At 35.2% G+C, this 19209-nt stretch overlaps 1 protein-coding gene across 2 annotated transcripts in view; it reads right to left on the bottom strand.

Annotated features, from left to right (window-relative positions):
• The window catches only part of DYNC2H1 (dynein, cytoplasmic 2, heavy chain 1), a 369106-nt gene that overhangs the window by 135370 nt on the left and 214527 nt on the right, over window positions 1-19209 (bottom strand). For both annotated transcript variants that reach the window (XM_006833779.1, XM_006833780.1), the window contains 4 exons: window positions 18994-19044; window positions 17279-17356; window positions 16415-16546; window positions 15140-15212 (listed from right to left, as the gene is read on the bottom strand). In XM_006833779.1, the coding sequence (XP_006833842.1) occupies window positions 15140-15212; window positions 16415-16546; window positions 17279-17356; window positions 18994-19044 (334 nt within the window). The remainder of the gene's footprint in view (window positions 1-15139; window positions 15213-16414; window positions 16547-17278; window positions 17357-18993; window positions 19045-19209) is intronic.

Below are 19209 nucleotides of genomic sequence, written 5' to 3'. Positions count from 1 at the left end.
TGACTAATTGCAACTGTCACAATTATAAAAGTAGAAGTATTGTTACAAAAATGGGAGAGTAGTTAATCTTACAGTCCTGAAACAGAGGACCCTAGGACCATCAACGAAGAAGAACACAAGCAGAATGCGGGGCCTTATCCAGAGAAGCAGAAACACCAGAGATAGAGGCAGAAGTGGGGACATGGAGAGGGGGAGCAGCTGAGGACTCTAGACTCATGGGAAGAGATGAAGTAAGAGCTGGCGGCCAGGAGGCAGACTTGCAAAATGTGCCTTTTGGTGGTTTAAATTATGTATGCCTGAGTTTTGTTGTTGTTGTTGTTGTTGTTTACAAAAGAGCTAAAATGAATTGAGAGAAATACTATTAACTGATGGTACATGGACGGGATTATAATCATTGTAATGAAACAAGTTGTATGATTTGTTGAATGTAAAACTGATGATCTGCCCTGTAAACTTTCATGCCATCCATAATAAAAACATTAAAAAGAGACTATGAAAACAATAACTTTCCATATCCTCAAGGAATAGAAATTAATAGACAAGACGACACCTCAGCAATTCTAATAGCAAGAAACAGAAACTTTTAAAACCTTAAAATATTAATTCAATGTTATAAAGATGGGCCAAGACATTATAGATTATTATGTTGGAAGGACACATTTCAAACCTTAAACAGTGCATTCTAGCCCCTTCAAATAACCACCCAGGATAATAATAATTTTCAAAAGCAAAATTATGTCTAATATCAGGTGAAATTTAGCCCAATAAGTTCTTAATATTGATGAGTGATTCCAGAGACATTTTTTAAACTAAATATAATTGCTAACAATTATCTTGTTTTGAAACCTAAAAGAATGTTTCATATTTGTCCCAAAGTTCTATCTTAATGAATTCAAACATTCATGTTTTACATGAATACAAAAATTATGGCAGGATTTCAGAAACTCCATGGAACATATGTATTATTAAAAAAATATGCATGGATTTAAAAAAATATTTTACACCAAAATACGTGCACACTAACTTGTTATAAAGTAGTTGTGCAGGATCTAATTTGAGGCACTAAGAACAATATATGAGTTTGTAAAGAGCCACAATCAGAGCAACATGTGCTAAAATTCAAGAAAAAACAAATATCAAATTTATGGTGATTCCATTTTTTTACACATTTTGAGATCACCGTGTACTGCCTCAAAAATCATAGAAACCGTTATTAATACATCAAAACGTGAAGCTATTGTTTCTAAACATATCAATCATCAAGATCTACTAACTTTTGAAGGCAATGTTTCCACTTCTCTATCTCTTCCCACAAAGAATTCTGCACTCTTTTGTTTACACTATACCAAAGAGTAATTTTTGCATCATGGAGGTACTAAAATCATGCCCTTTTAAATACTGTTTGTGTTGTGAAAACAAAAGAAAGAGGCAAGATCAGGGCTGAAAGGTGTATAGGGTAAGGATTTCCAATGAAATTCTCCTATGGCAGACCTAGACACCTTCAAGAATGAGGAAGTGCATTGTTGTGATGAAAAAATTCATAAGTGCAAATTTAATGGCCTTTTTCTCACCAATGCAGTCTTCAATTTCTTTAAAACTTACTCCTAATAACTTCCCCATGATCATCTTTTGTCCTTCAAGCAAATCTATCAGGATTACCCCTTTGGAATCTTCAAAAACAGTCACCATAATTTTCTGACCTGATCTCTCTAAGTTGAATTCAACTGGTGCACCAGATCCCCTCGGAAGTCACTGTTTTGATTGAACCTTGGCCTATTGGTAAATCCAAGACTTCTCCATGATTAGAATTCCCTCCATAAAATCTTCTTTAGCATTTTTCTTCTTAAAATTCTGATGGGAAGATCAGTTCTTTGAGCTACCTGATCTTCCTAATACATTTTGGCACCCATCGAGTGGAAAGCTTGGTGAGGCTAAGATATCCACTTGAAACTTGAAGTGGCAAACTATGTGAGAGCCCAGCCTCAGAACAATTTCATAGTTAATTCTATGATCTTCTTACCAGTTTCTAGACGTCAGCTGTGGTTTCTTCATTTATTGAGATTGATGGTCTTGGCTTATTTTTGAAGTCTTCCTTAAAATGCTTAATCCACCTAAAAACTGCTGTTTTCTGTAGAACAGAATTTCTGTGAACTTACTACCAAGTTTCAAAGATTTGGAAAGAAGTGCACTTGAGCTTTGTCAAAAATTTGGTGCTAGCTCTGACTTCAAAATTACGTATACACAGCAAGAAACATTCCCACCCCCTCTACACACAGAGTAGACAGAGATGGGCAACTTGGACATTGGATACCCAAATGGGGGGAGGGATCACAAAGGCAAGAAGTAACTGGCTTACAAGCTTTCAAGAGGGAACCTAGATCTAGGGGGCATGGAGGAAGGCAGAATCTTCAATGAGTACTATCCAATCTGTCTAGGCGGAGCTGATGAAATGAAATGCAGAAGGGTCACTTGTGATACAACAGTGAATGATTATTATCAGGACTGATTGTGAGGGTTGGAAATGTAAAGGCAGACGTTTGGTAGCAAGGAAGGGAGTTATTAACTCTACAGTCTAGGAGCGGAGGTCTCTGGGACCATCAATGGAGAAGAGCCGAGAGCGGGACCCTACCCAGAGAAGCTGCGAGGCCCGAGATGGAGGCAGAGACGATGACGTGGAGTGATGAAGCAGATGGGGACTTTGGATCCAGAGAGGGAGAGGGACTGGGTCCTGAAAAATGGGGGGTGGAGGGTGTAGGGGGCGGGTTTATAGGGTATGCCCTTTGGTCGGTTGATGATGCATAGAGGGGATTGGAACATGGCAATGAGACGATATATGATGGAATGAATGTAAAACTAAAGTTCTCTCATGTAAAATATCATATAATTCACAATAAAACATGAAAAAAAAAATTAAGTATATTTCTGAGATGAGAGAACTTGTCTGTAATTATCCATGGAATTGACAGCCATGTTTAAACACATTTTGTTTAAAATAAACCTGTGCACGTCTGAACTGCAACCCTAGTAGTAATATTATTTTACTTATTTTCATATTTCAAAGTAAAGCATACTGAAATAGTGGGGAAAAATAATTTAAAACCCTACTATTAACAATAACATAGGTGACATTCATGTTACTTGAAATTACATGTTGGTCATTATTGTTGTTATTGTTGTTATATGCTGTAGAGTCTATTCAAACCCATAGTGACCTTGTACTGGGTTTCTGAGGAGCAGCTGGTGAACTTGAACCACTGACCTTGTGGTTCAAATTGACTTTGCATTCCAGCGCATTAACTCACAGAGCCACACCATTTTAGTCACTGGTGGTGGTGGTGGTTATGTGCCATGGAGTTGGTTCTGACTCACAGCAACCCTGTACAGGGTTTCCGAGGCTATAAATCTTTATGAGAGCAGAAAGCCTCATCTTTTCTCCTGCAGAATCACTGGTAGTTTCAAACTGCTGACCCTGAGGTTAACAGCCTGATTCGTAACCACTACGCTACCAGAGCTCCTTATGTTAGTCATTAGAGCTACACTATTTCAACAAAGTCTCCATTGCATTGTAAGTGAACTGAGTCTACTACATATTTGGTAAAATAATGAGTATTTTGTCTCATAATGTCATTACAACTGAATGTGTCAATCAATGCTATTCATTAAAGTTGTTGTTATATGCCACTGAGTCAGTTCCAACTCAAATGAATAATAGAAAAAGCTATTGTCTGGTCTTTTTCCACCCTCACAATGGTTACCATACTTAAATCTATTATTGCAATCACTGTGTCAATCAATTTCATTGAGGGTCTTCCTTTTATTTTGCTGACCTTATGTTCTGTGGGGTAATGCACTGGACCACAAGGTTAGTTTGAACCACAAGGTGGGTGGTTCAATCTCACCAGCTGCTCTTTAGAAACCTTATACTGGGTCGCAATGAGTCAGAACTGACTTGATGACACTTAACAAAAACAATATACTTTAACAAGCATGATGTCCTTTTCCTGTAATTTCTCATGATAACGTGCCCAAAGTAGGCCATATTAAATTTTGTAATCTTCTCTCTTAATGAGCATTCTAACTGTGCTTCTTCCAACTACGATTTGTTCATTTTTTTCTGGCAGCCCATGTCATATTTAATATTTCTCACCAACATATTTCAAAAGTATCAATTCTTCTTTATTCATTATCTAGCTTTTGCATGCATATGAAGAGACTACTATGGTGTGCTGTTAAATGCCCTTGAATCAGTTCCAAATCACAGCAACCTTGTATAGGATTTCCAAGGAGCAACTGGTGGATTTGAACTGCTGATCTTCAGATCTCATCCTACAGTGACATACCTGAACCCCCTTAGATATAATGTGAATTATTATAATGTAATAATACTTTGAAATTTCTGGAATCTTATTATTTTGACTCTAAAAATTTCATTGTAATCAAATTGATTCCAATAAATAGTAACCCTAGGAAAGAGTACAACTGCCCTATATGAGTCCCAATGCTGTAATCTCTACAGAAACTGATTGCCACATCTTTATGCTGATGATGAGCTGCTAGGTTCTAACTGCATTCCACATGGCTAGCAGCAGCGCACTTGACCACTGTGAGTCCTTAAAAAAAAACTAAGTCTTTCCATAAGAAGAAATAAGTAAGTGAGCAAGTTAACTTAAACGTTTCTTTTAATGTAGTGTACTTTACTCAGATAAAATACTGAGATAAAGAAAATAAATTACAGTTTTAAAAGAAAAGGTAAATAAATAAAACCATTGCTGGCACTTTTCGGGGACCTCAGTGAGTGAGTAATAAATTCATGCTTCCCCATTCAGCCCATGCTCCCTAACAAACACACAATAAGCATCAAGGATACACAATGACTCTCCTTTACTTCAAAGAAAAGGTAACTCTCAATAGATACAACAAAAGGCAATAAAACAAACAAACAAACAAAAAACCATCAAGACCTAACCTTATATATTTCAACCAATTAAATAAGAAAACACTGTTTAGAAAAAGAATAATGCTCAGCATTGAAAACAAATTAAAAAGTCAAATATTCTGTGGTAGACAAAATTCTAAAAGTGTTTCCCCCCAAGATTCTAATATTTTGGATGTTCAATTAAATACTACCCTAGCTACCAATGCAAGGAGGCTATATAGATTGTAAGTAAGGTTGTTATTATGTGCCGACTCATAGTGAACCTATATGACAGAATGAAACACTGCCCAGTTCTGCACCAGCCTCAAACTTGTGCTACATTTAAGTCCATTGGTGTAGCCATTGTGACAATCCATTTCATCAAGTGTGTTCCTCATAGTAGATGAACTAAGAATGATGTCCTACTCCAGGGACTACTCTCCCCAAATAATATGACCAAAGTCATCAACCTTGTTTCTTAGGAGAATTTTCACTGTACTTCTTCCAATACAGATGTGTTCATTCTTCTGGCAGTCCTTGATGTATTCAATAGTTTTCACCATCATAATTCAAATGTATCAATTCCTTTTTAGTCTTTCTTATTCATTGTCTAGCTTTCACAAGCATATGGGGCAACTGAAAAAAACATGGTATGGGTCAGGTGCATCTTAGCACTCAAAGTGGCATCTTTGTTCTTTAAAGTTACAAAGAGAGCTTTGGACAATGCAATAGTTTCTTTACTACTCTTTCCAACAGCATTCATTGTGATTCAAGCAAAATGAAATCCTTAACTTTAATCTTAGTAAGCATCCTGTTATGAATTAAATGGTATATTAAATAAATAGAAAGAAGTCCCATGTGCATGGATTAAAATTTTTACTCTTCTTAAGATGTCAATATTATCAAAAGCAATCCATAAATTCTATGCAATCCCGATCAAAATTACAACAGCAACTTTATAGAAATGGAAAAATAACCCTCAAATTTATATTGAGTGACAAGAGGTTCCAACTAGCTAAAGCAATGTTGAAACAAAAGAACAAAGTAAGAGGATTCACGTTTCTTGATTTTAAAACATGGAGCTGGTAGTTAATGCACTGGACTGCAAAGTTAGTTTGAACTGCAAGATCGGTGATTCAAGTTCACCAGCTGCTTGCTGCTCCTTGGAAACTCAATACAGGGTCTCTATGGATTGGAACCAACTTGACAGCATTTAACAAGAACAACTATAGAGATACAAGACCTTTTTAAAGTGTTCAAGAGCAAAGATGTTAATTTGAGGTCTAAGATGTGCCTGACCCAATCAATGGTATTTTCAATAACCTCATAGGCAATCAATAAAGAAGATCATAGAAGAATTGATGCATTTGAGTTACGGTGTTAGGGGAGAATATTAAAAGTACCATGGACTACAAGAAGAACAAATAAATCTGTGCTGGAAGAAGTACAGCCAGAATGCTCCTTAGAAGTTAGGATGGTGGAACTTAGTCTCTCATATTTCAGATATGTTACCAGGAGGAGCCAGTCCTTGGAGAAGGGCATCATGCTTGGTAAAGTGGAGGGTCAGCAGAAAAGAGGAAGACTCCCAACAAGATGGACTGGCACAGTGGCAGTAGGCATGGGCTTAAGTGCAGCAACAACTCTGAGGTTGGCACAGGACTGAACAGTGGTTCATTCTGTTGTGTATAAGGTCACTGTGAGTCAGTACCAACTCAACAGCATCTAACAACAACATACAGATACAGTAATTAAAACAGCACGGTACTGCAAGAGCAATAGACACATAATGCAATGGAACCTAATTTAGAGTCCAGAAATAAACCCACATACCTATGGCAAACAGATTTTTTACAAGAGTAATAAGTTTATTCAATGGAGAAAGAAGAGTCTCTTCAATAAATGGTGTTGGGGAAATTGGATGCCAAATGTTGAAAAATGAAACAGAATTGATGACTCACAACATACACAAAAACTAAAACCATAAAATTCTTAGAAGAAAAAGCAGAACAATGATATCTGTTCTAGCTTTTAAGAGTGAATCATCTATTAGAACTTGACTAGAGGAAGATAAAGAAATTTGATACAGGAACAAGTGTAAATTGCTATAATTTGATGAGCTTGACCTATACTTATGGATGTAGTAGCTCAAAATATCAACCTAGAGGGAAGGAGTCTCCACATCAAGGATCAAGCCTATTCCCTCAGTACACAGGCTTGATAGGGATGGGTATGATAGGGATGGGCTACCTAAAATGGGGGGCTAGAAAGGCACAAAGTGGCTGGCTTACAAGTTTTCAAGAGGGAGTTTAGTTTCAGAGTGAGTGGTAGAAGGTAGAATCACCACTGAATAGTTTTCTTCTGGCCTAGATGGGTCTGGTGAAAGGAGATGGAGGTAGGATTCTTTTGATTCAACAGTGAGTAATTGTTATCACGACTAATTGCAATTGTCACAACTCTAATAGAAGAAGTTGTGTTAACATAAAGGGGGGAGTAGTTAATCTGACATTCCAGGAACAGAGGATCCTAGGACCATCAAGAGAGAAGAGCATGAGCAGAATGTGGGGCCCTAACCACAGAAACAGCAACCCCAGAGGTGGAGGCAGAGGTGATAGCATGGAAAGACAGAGCAGCTAAGGACTCTAGTCTCATGGAAAGAGAAAGACTGTGTGCTGGTGGCCAGGAGGTTAGCTTTCAAAATGTGTTCTTTGGTTGTTTATATGATTATATATTACTGCTTTGTGGAGGGGATTGTAATCATTGTAATGAAACACTGTAGTTGAGTGCAAAACCAATGTTCTCCCACGTAAACTATCACTCAATACACAATACAACCTTTAAAAAAAAAAAGATTGGATCATCTGATATAATAACAAAAGCAAATAAATGGGACCCTCATAAAAATATACAGCTTTTGTTCATCATAAGATTTTATCAAAACAATAAAAAGACAACCTACAGACTAGGAGACTATCTTCAGACACCATATATCTGACAAGATTCTAATAACTAAAACATATATATAACTTTGACAACTTAACAACAAAAAGATAAATACTCCAATCATAAAACAGGCAAATGATATGAATACACAAAAAGAACATGTAAATGGCCACCAAACACATGAAAAGATGTTCTACATCATTAGACAGTAGGCAGATCTTAATCAAATCCAGCTTGAAATACCAAGGACTTTTTTGATGGAGAACTTAAAAGGATTCTGGATCCCTTAGCTATTGTAAAGAATGCTGGTGGCACTATGGGGTAAGCACTGGACTACTAATTGCAAGGTCAGCAACTCAAACCCATCAGCTGCTCTCTGTGAGAAACATGAAGCTGTCTTCTCCTATGAAGACTTACATGAGTAGAAATCCTATATAGAACCACTATGAGTTGTAATTTATTCAATGGCAGTGAATTTTGTTGTAGGGTAGCTTATGGGATTATGTCTTTACATTTTTGATACCTCGCTAAACTTTGTATAACATACCACATACAGTATTCAATTCTTTTAGGTAAAAAATTAAACCAGAATTTAAAAAATTGGAATCTTTTCTTATTGTAGCTATTATTTTAAAAAAGTAATCTTGCCATGGAAAGACTTGGTTTACAGAATAATATTTAACTTGCATGCTTAGTAGTTTTAAAGGCTTCCTCTACTAACTAAAATCTTCAAACTACTTCCAATAAAAATATGTTTATAAGCTACCATTTAAAATTTTATAGATTATAAAAAGGGTTGATAATACTCATTAATGGAAGTACAATGGCTCCAGAAGGCAAGCTCTGGACTGTGAAACCACGGGGCCCGCAGTTCTAGCACGCCAGCCGCTCTGCAGAAGAAAAGATGAGGCTTTCTGCTGCCGTGAAGATTTAAAGCCTTGGGAACCCTACCCAAGGTCGCTATTAATCAGAATCAACTCGAAGGCACTCAACAACAATACCTAATAAAAATCTTTTTATATGAATGATGACAGAGAAACTGCATTTGAAATCCAATCTCTAAAATTTAACTAGAAAAAAATAAGTGTTCGGTATTCTCCAACAATTTGAATTGTTAAAACTCAATCATACAGTAAAACCCCACTTCATTTTTAAAATTATTTTAATGAAACTATTTGACCAAGCACAAAGAAATCCAGCCATAGTCCCAGTATGTATAAATTTTGCATAGGAAGATGTAGCATAGTTTTAGAAGTATAGTAAACTTTCAAAGTATTTGAATATGTGAATATGATGAAGTTTTTCAGAAAATGCTGTTAAACCTTAAATGCCATTTAACTTGAGGATGAAATAGGACAATAACAGAAGTACTCCAAAGAGTTGGTAGAAGGTTAAGCTACAGAGTCAATAAGAAAGGTTATGTGCAATGTGGCACAAAGAGGAGATTCTTAAAGAGTAAATGGGGAGGAAAGAATAGGTTCTTAAGAACGCTGAAAATGGCCTCATTTTACTTAAACTTGCATCCTACTGATAGGAATAGAAGACAAATACACAAACTAGCCAGAATTATATCAGAGAGCAATGAGCATTACGCAGAGAACTAAAACAGGTAGATATGTTGGCACTAATTAGATAGTACCAAAAGATCTCTAAGGATGCAACATTTAAGTTCAGATCTGCATAACACAGAGGAGGCATAGACCAAAAGAAGAAAAGGAAAGACAGCAAACAAAAAAGTTCAAAGCTCCTTTGATGATTTTGCTTATTTAAGCACAGTTAGCAAGTAAGATGGGTACAAGATGAGGTCTAAGACGTAGGCAAGAGCCAGAATGTATGAGACTTTTGTAAACCTAAATAAGGGTCTGGATTTTATTTTCTAAGTAGTTTCAAAAGACCGCATGTTTTATGTAAGAAAGAGATATGATGGTTTAGGTTTTTAAAAGATTCCACAGTCAACTCCATGGCACATAATAACAACAAAAACAACAACAGTCTTCTGAATAGAAAAATAACTGAAAAGGAAGCAAGAGAGGTTGCAAGGAGACCAATTAGGAAGGTAGTCACTAATTTAATAAACATGTATAGTGTCTATATAGTCTAACAGTTGATTAAGGAACACAGCTGTGAACAAAACAATACTTGTGTCCTCATAGATTTTATATTCTAAATAACACAAATAACAGCTAACACTATTCAATATGTCAGATGGTGAAAACAGTTATAAAGGAGGATAAAAAGGATAAGAAGAGAAGGTATGTGGTGGAAAATAGGAACTACCAGAACAGAAGTAATGAGACTGCTGACACTTTGTAAACATTCAGCCAATGTCACTGACGAAGCTCTATAGAAATTGTTAAATGGGAACCTAATTTGTAGTGTGAACTTTCACTCACAATACAATAAAACAGTATTTTTTAAAATTGTGAGGTTTACTAGACATTCAGATGAATATGTAAAATAAGCATTTTGGACAAGTGAGTCTAGAATTCCAGGAAGAGGTCAAGGCTAAGAATTAAGAGATACAAGTGGCAGTAATATAGCGATAGTATTCAAAGTCAGAGACTGAGAATTCCTCTCACTCAGGAAATATATATAATGAAAGAAGGAAACCTGGGGCAAACTGAGTGGAAAAATAATATATCATCAACATGTAGAAGACATGCAGTAAAAAGGCCAGGAATGGAAAATGAAGACTAGTTTACAGAGATGAGGAATGAGCAGAAACACAGTACTCAAGTCAAAAAAAAAAGTGATTAAAAAAGGAAGAAAATAACGACTGAGTGTTTTGAGAAGTAAGACAAAAAGTTAACCATTGGGTATAGAAATAAAAAGGACACTATTGACCCTAATGAGAGCAATCCTGTGGAACAGAAGTGCAAATGGAGTCAATTCAGGACAGCTTAAAAGCTGAGGAAGTGCTGTACTTGCTGACTATGAACACGGACTGAAAGTTAAATAGAATCTGAGAGTAGTCTAATGTGCTTGCTGGTGACCATCTGGGTCTAATTGGGAGTGGGAGAAAGGTAGCAATGAAGACATGGTCTGAATTTGGTAATGCTCCATTGACACCTGTTGCCCTTGAGATGAGAGAATGAAGAGGAAAAGCTGGCTGGTCTGAAGTTTCAGAAGATTTGAGAACTCCTGAGTCCATGGGCACTGATCTAGCTCCTGGGGTCTAGGACAGAAAGTGAAGCAGTAAGCTGGTCTGAAGTGCAGGGAGGTGTGTGTGAACTCCCAAACGTGCAGCTAGTACCCATTTGATCTAGCTTGGATAGCTAGCTGATCAGAACTAGACCAGATGAAGATAAAAAGGCGCAAGCAAGTGTAAATTGCTACAATTCAATAAATTGGAATTTTGCTAATGGATGCAGCTACTCAAAATTCCAACCAGAATAGAAGCTTATTTCCTCGGTGTACTGGGATAAGGGTTATCAAAAATGGAGGCTAGGAGGGTCTTTAAAGGTATGAAGTATCTGACTTACAGGCTTTCATGAGTGTGCTTAATTTCAGAATGAAGGGGGTAAGGTAGAATTCTCACTGAACAGTTTGCCTCTTTTCCAGATGGATCTGGTGAAAGAGGATGGAGAATGGTGGTGATAGGATTTCATGACTTAACTGTAAGCTATTGTTAGCAATTTAATTGTGATTGTCATAACTGTAATTATAAATGATGTGTAACTAAAAGGGAGGAATAGTTAATCTTTCATTTCAGATGATCCAAAGACCATGAAGAAGGAAAGCATATGTGGAGTGTAAGATCCTTACCTAGAAAAGCTCGCAATAGCACAGACTGTGACAGAGGTGGTGGCATGGAGACAGAACAGCTGGGTGAACGAATAAGCTCTTAGGTCCAGGGATTAAAGCTGTGTACCTGCAAGTAGGAAGTTGGATTGCAGAATGTGCCCTTTGGACATTTGAATGAATATATTTCTTTTGCAAGTGTACATCAAATAATTCTGTTTTGTTCATTTGTGAAATATAAGATGTAAATGGGGAGCCACAGGACGGAAGTAGGATCACTGTTGTTGTAGGGAGGGGATGGTAATCATTGGGATGACACAAAGTGGCTTGTTGAACAGAGAGTTGATGATCTTGTCTGTAAACCGTCACTCAATTCACAATAAAATGCGAAAAAATAAAAGATTCCAGCTTAGAAAACCATATGGGGCAGTCCTACTTTGTTACCTAGGGTCACTATTAGTCATTGTTGACTTCATAGTACACCATAACGACAACACAAAAAATCTTTACAGGAGCACTACACTGGGGTCTTTTCTCCCACGGAGTCGTTAGTGGGTTCAAGTGACCAGTCTTTCAGTTAGCAACCTAGTGCTTAATCGTTGTGCCACCATGAAAATCAATTATGTTTAATGTACAGTTATTACTTACCATTTGACACCATGTTAAATACTTCATTTACAACATACAGTATGTTCAGAAGCATATCTGAACATAGACACTATTATCTTTTCTCAATGATTTCATTTTTCAGAAACAAGTTATATATAATTTGTAACATCAAGGCTATCAAAAGCACTTTGTAAATTAATATTTTAAGCCCATATCTAATTAAGCATGAAAATTAGCCAAAATATGCTATATGCTCTGGTAGCGTAGTGGTTACAAATCGGGCTGCGAACCTTAGGGTCAGCAGTTCGAAACTCCCAGCTGTTCTGCGGCAGAAAGTTGAGGCATTCTGCTCCCATAAAGATTTACAGCCTCGAAAACCCTGTACAGGTTCGCTATGGGTCGAAACCGACTCCACGGCACATAACAACAACAACAGTAGCACTATAGGTTATCCTTGCGTTGGACTGCAAAGTCATTTTGAACCACCAGATCAGTGGTTCAAATTCACCAGCTGCTCATCAGAAAATCAATCAAGGGGTTGTTATGAGTCGGAAACAAATGGATGGTACTTAACAACAACAAGTTAATTTTAATGGATAGCCTTAGTGTTTTGTCATCAGAAATCATATAGGAACTCTTGAAACTAAGGGCAACATACAATCAGAAATTAATATGAGAGTCTGAAAGCAAAGCGATTGAGTGAAATACAGGCACAGAGAAATAGAGAAAAAGTTGAGAAAAAAAGACAAAATCTGAAGATATTGAGTCTTTAAAACCAACAGTATTTTCCTTTCTGACAACTAGTTACTTGAACTAATAATTCCTCTTTTTTATTTTTGAGAGTTTGAGATGAGTTATCTATTACTTCAAACTTAAGAGTTAAGTGGATAAGCAATATACAGGAATGAATAAACATTATCTGGTAGATAAATATTTGTCCAATATGAATAAACATACGTCCGCCTCTATGGATAAGTAACAGAGCTCTGGTAGTGTAGTGGTTACGAATCGGGCTGCTAACCTCAAGGTAGGCAGTTGTTTCATGGGAGAAAGCTGAGGCTTTCAGCTCCTGTAAAGATTTACAGCCTCAGACACCCTGTGCAGGGTCACTATGAGTTGGAACCAATTCCACAGTAATTAACAACAACAGTGTGTAAGTAAAGGAAAACAGAGAATATAACCAGACCTATTTCCAGGTACAAGGCGCTCTGGTAGCGTAGTGGTTACGACTTGGTCTGCTAAACTCAAAGGTCAGCAGTTCAAAACTACCAGCTGTTTTGTGGGAGAAAGGTAAGGTTTTCTGCTCCTGTAAAGATTTACAGCCTCAGAAACCTTGTATGGAGTCGTTATGAGTTGCAACTGAATCCATGGCACATCACCACCACCACCGTTTCCATATACTCATCACCAGTCAACCAAATTACCCAACAGTATCTAAAGGGAGCTCACAGTATTTGTGCAATTGTACGCTTATGTTCTGGTGGGATGTGGGGCAGAAAATAGTTGTCATGTGAAAATCTGGGTCAGTAGATAAGAGTGGGGAAGAAAAGATATAAATATGTACAGAAGAACTTTATCTAAGACTAAGGAAGACATTTATGCTACTAGCTTTTGCTAATAATAAAAGTGTCTCTTGAAACTGAAAATCCACTACCTGTCTGTCAGTTTGACATATTGTGGTGGCTTCATGTTGCTGTGATGCTAGAAATGATCATATTAGCGTTTCACCTACCAGCAAGTGCACTCATGGTGGGCAGATTTCAGTGGAGCCTCCAGATCAAAACAGACTAAGAATTAAAGATCTGGCAATTACTTGCAAATTTTAGGCTATGAAAACCTTATTGATCATAGCAGAACATTGTCCAACTAGCTTGCTTCGAACGTGTCATCAGGAGGGATTAATAACTGGAGGATAGTGTTGTGTTTAGTGAAATAAAGGACCAGTAAGGGTGAGGGAGACCTTCAATGAGATGGACTGAGACAAGAGCTGTAGCAGTGGACTCCAACATGCTGGCGACATAAGGCTAACACACGACTGAGAGCCATTTCTTTCCATTGCCCACAGGACACCATGAGCTAGAGTCAACTGGAATCTAAACTGAGAATAAATTCACATCCTTCAGTATTTAGTAAGAACACACACTTTGGAGCTAGGTTTGAATCTTTATTCTGTTACTTATTAGTCGTGTAACATTTTTTCTTGTCTTCACATGAGTATAAAAATAGCAGTTACTTTAAAGAGTTACTATGAGGATTATAACAGCTATTAAGTCCCCAAATATAAGTTACAACTGAAAAACAGTTTCTACGTAAAATTATATATCTACAAATATCATATAGATGGAAAAATGAAATAGAAATTAAAGACTCTAGAGATAAATTATCAGCATACTATTTAATTATGTGAGACTTTTAATTTACAATGAAATGTAATCCTTAGAATTCTGATCTAAGACATTTTAAAAATCTAATTTTATGTTTTAGATAAACATAACTCATTTTGAAGGATTTACTGCATAACATCCTACATTCATGGCATCTTTATTTTCTAAATTGTTCACAGAATTATACTACCAGTAGTATACCTAGGCAGTAAATATTTGGCAGAAACACTGGATTCTCTACTTTGAAACTCTAACTACAGACAAACGTTCAAAGAGCTTTCATAGGGAAATAATTTTTTTTTTAAACTTCAAATACCTTAACTGAATGTGGAATTTCAGTCATGCATCAAATTTAAAACAACATTAAGTATGGTCATATCCGACATAGATAACTACCTTTCAAAGCTGTGTAGAAACTATAAGACAAGTACAACAACATTTAAACAACCTTATAACCTTTCTGATCTAAAGTCAATATAAAATAAAAAAGTCAGTTGAAAAAAAACAACTTCAGTTCAGCAATGCAATTCTAGAAAAGTATTATACTTACGTAGAGTTTTACATGCAAATAGAGCCATAGCACTTTGTAATCTGTCTGGCCTGAGAGCTTGAACCACAAGAACCTTGAAAAATAGAGCAAGTTATTTTTAAATAATAAAGTTTCCACAAAAGCTTTAAAGAAGCAATAATTAGTGTTTACTAATTTAAGTAAATAGGTACTTATTAAAATCTGTGAAAACTGATTTTAATACTGATCTATAGCATTTACTATGCCTTGAAAACTGTCACATCAGGTATATTCCAAGAGATTATTTGGTGTTGTTAAGTGCAGTCAAATCAGTTCTAACTCATAGCAACCCTGTATAGGGTTTACAAAGCTGTAAATCTCTGCCCGAGCAGAAAGCCTCATCATTTAAATATCCAAAATATTGCTGAAATCCATTTATCTACTCAAACTTAATATCAAAAGAAAACATTAACATACAATGGTCACAGGATCATGTCTTTAGGATCTAATGAAAGGCTAATGGGCGAATGAAAATACTGGTATTTCTATTGACAAACAAAACAAACGTCCAGAAATCTTTCTTGGATGTGTTAAGGAACTATTTAGCAAGGATACTCTTAGATGCTTAGGCTTTTAAATGACAAGTTTATTAGTTGCTGCTGTTGATTGTAGCATACTTGGTGAAATAAATGCTATGTCTATGGAGACACAAAGGGGACAGAAACCATAGGCAGCAATTTAATGCTATAAAAAGTACCCACAATAAGCTTTTTGACTTGCCAATCAGACAAAATGCAGTGGAACCCATCAGTAGATTTCATATTCTATTTGGAAATGAAGGAGAACAAATGCCCTGTTTCTCATAAGTTAGTCTTTTCCTTAGATAAAATTGGGAAATCAGTGAAGAATTTGTACAACCGGTACCTTAATTTCTTCCTGAAAGACATTTTTCTATTGTAAAATCATCCTGAGTCAAAACAGAGGAAGTGACAAAAGCTATAGTGTGAGACACTTCAATGAAATTTTGCCAATAGTTTGTGTGGATAGCAAGGTACAAACTTTCCGTTTTTACATAAGCCTTTCCTTATGTGGTTATGTAACAGGCATCTTCAAGGCGAAGCTTTCAGTAAAGCAGCTCCTGAATGGCAAGAGAAGCACTAAATAATTTTGGTTTGTTGCTGTTAAGTGCCATCTGTCTCCAGTTGGTTCCAACTCAATGACCCTGTATAGGGTTTCTGAGAAGCAGCGGGTAGATTTGAACCACCAACCTTGTAGTTAGCAGTTCAGTGCATATCCTAAGATAACACTAAATTTTACCTGCTGAAATAAGGAAACTTTTTTGGCAAGAATAGATGGAAATTCTTGTTCACACATTAAATTATGATAGTAAGTACGCCAAAGAGCTGCATCTTCAAAGCAGAGGGTCTGATAAAGACCAGGGAGAGCAATCTAAAAAAAATTATAATAATCACTTTTAATACAGTAAACAAATATAAACACATCTTAAGAGAAATTCAACATAGCAAATGAAAACCAATTATTGATACATTTTTAATATTTGTTTTATACTTATGTTAGCCTATCTAATCACTTAAGTCAGAAAGAATATGGTAAACTATCCAATGTTAAAGCTACAATTAAATAAAACCATTTAATTAAAATGAAATAAAAACATCTTAAAATTAAGTAAAAACATTTCCAAAGTAATACTAATCAGTTCTCATAGTCAATACATCCTTTCTCTATATAAAAACATATGAACTTAACTATCTCCATCTAGTGGAGAAAATCCAGCACAAGTTGTAAGCATTGCAGCCCTTTAAGTTCTATGTCAGATTGCAAAAATACGTAAATTCAGAATCAAATCCATACAAAGCATGTTTTTATAAGCCATGTCCATTTATGCATTAATAGTTGGTTCTGAATGTTCTAACTCTCCTTCGTACTTGATAAATTTCTACTCATCATTCACCTAAAATAGTATCAACTCTCATAGGTTTTCCCCAACATATGCATTCCTTCTATCTTAAAGTTATCTCTTCAGAGTATCCCTTACTCCAGGATTTTATTTCATAAATTCATGAAATATAAAAATTGATTATGAATAAGTCAGCAGACATAATTTACATATTAGACGGACAGATAGATAGATAGAGATATCCTGTAGTAGTAAAAGAATACCTTTAATGTTGCCACAGCCCAGCTTCTTTCCTGATCTATCCAAGATGGAAGTTGATCACGTATTCTTTGTTGAGAGTCCTTTAATATAATCAGTTATTTTCTTTGGTACATTTGATAAACTTCATACTCATACTTCTGAAAAATTAACTATTAACTAGCTATTTTTATGAAAACTATTTTGGTCAAATGTTCATTCAATATATTGTTTCTTTGTTCTTTATCTCTTTTGCAAATCAATGTGACAAAATTCTAAGTAACATAGACTTAGATAATCATTTAGACAAATGTTGCATTTATTTCTGTTGTGTTTAATCTGCCATGAAATTTCAGAAAAAACTTAAGTGTCATAGAAAGAGGTATGAAATTATATTATTCTAAAAAATAAATAATTCAGACTTAATCTAGGTTGTATATTACAGCAAGAAAATACTGAATAATGAATAAGACTATTCATCACATAATGAGTTCAAATAGAAAACTGCAAGTGAAAAAATAAATTTGATGGTGCAACTGCTGCAGAAAATGATATGACACTTGCTCAAAAGTTTGGAAATAGAAATACCATATGACCCAGCAGTGTCTATAGTTGGTATATATTCACAAGAAATAAGAGCTATAATACGAATAGCTATATGCATGCCCAGCAAAAAGAGGGAGACAGTCTAGATGCCAATCAACAGAGGAATGGTTGCATAAACTTTGGTACATACATATAATGTAATATTATGCAGCATTTAAAATAATGATGAATCTGCAAAATAATGCAAAACCTAGTGAAAAGTATGCTGAGTGAAAATTTGTATGAGACCACCACTGTAAAAACCATGCAAAAGTTTTCATTCTGTAATAAGATTGTTACTAGGGGTAGGAAGGAAGGGAGAATTATTATTAACTGGATAGAGTGTAGACATGTGCTAACTTGGGTGACAGGGAAGGCAGTTAAAGAGAAAAGGATGGAAAAAAAAATGGAAATTGCTTTCTTGTCTTTCTTTTGGTCTTTTTTTAATGTACTAGATGAAAAGATATGTATATTTATTTTTTCATTAAAAAAGAGCTTATACATTATGTTTCATTTTTAACATGAAGGTCACGTTACTACAGCAGCACCTTCTGTGTTATTATGGCCTGTTTAATATAGGACGGTCTGACCTTTTATTCCATCTTAATAACTTTATTTTCTCTAATAAGATGTCCTAATATTGGTGAATTATGGTATTCATAAACGTTTTTGAAGACGACTTTGAATATACAGTGAGTAATTCTGGGGAAAAAAATGAACTACAAAAAATAAGTTAAAACAAATAAATTTGAATAAAGTTATACATTTTTAAAAACTAATTTAAAAAATTTTATCTAAAAAATTTTACCAACATAATAAAATTTTCCTAACTATAATAAAATATTTTGCTTTAATAAAGATTAAAAAGGTATTCTTAGAATAAAATAATGAAAAGAAACAAACTTTTTAAATGCCATTTGCTTCTTTGTACTTAATTAATAGTCTTCTTTAAGAGACTATAAGTCTTCAAGTGCAAAATCATAAGTTTAATTCAAGTTTAAAGTAGGGCAATAAAGATTAGGATGTATTCCACTAACCAAAGAATAATATCAATAGAAATTTAAAATTCATCTGAAGCAAATTACATTTTATGAGTCAACAGCCAGAACTATTTTCTCTTAGAGTAAAATACCAAGATTTTATTATTTTAACTTACAGCTTTCCGTAACATATCTCCAATCACAACACCTGTAAATGTATCCCATTCCTATTGAAAAAAAAACATAAAGACACAAAAATAAGTAAAATATTAACTAATCAAAATGTTCTTAATAACCCAAGACAACTTACCACAAATCTAAAGATTCAGAAAAATTAAAACTACTTTCATATGTTTCCACTTTTCTAATATACAACACTAACGTTTTAAGAA

Source organism: Chrysochloris asiatica, unplaced genomic scaffold, assembly GCF_000296735.1.
Source record: "Chrysochloris asiatica unplaced genomic scaffold, ChrAsi1.0 scaffold00008, whole genome shotgun sequence".
NCBI lineage: Eukaryota > Metazoa > Chordata > Mammalia > Afrosoricida > Chrysochloridae > Chrysochloris > Chrysochloris asiatica.
This window is presented reverse-complemented; position numbering and strand designations above follow the sequence as displayed.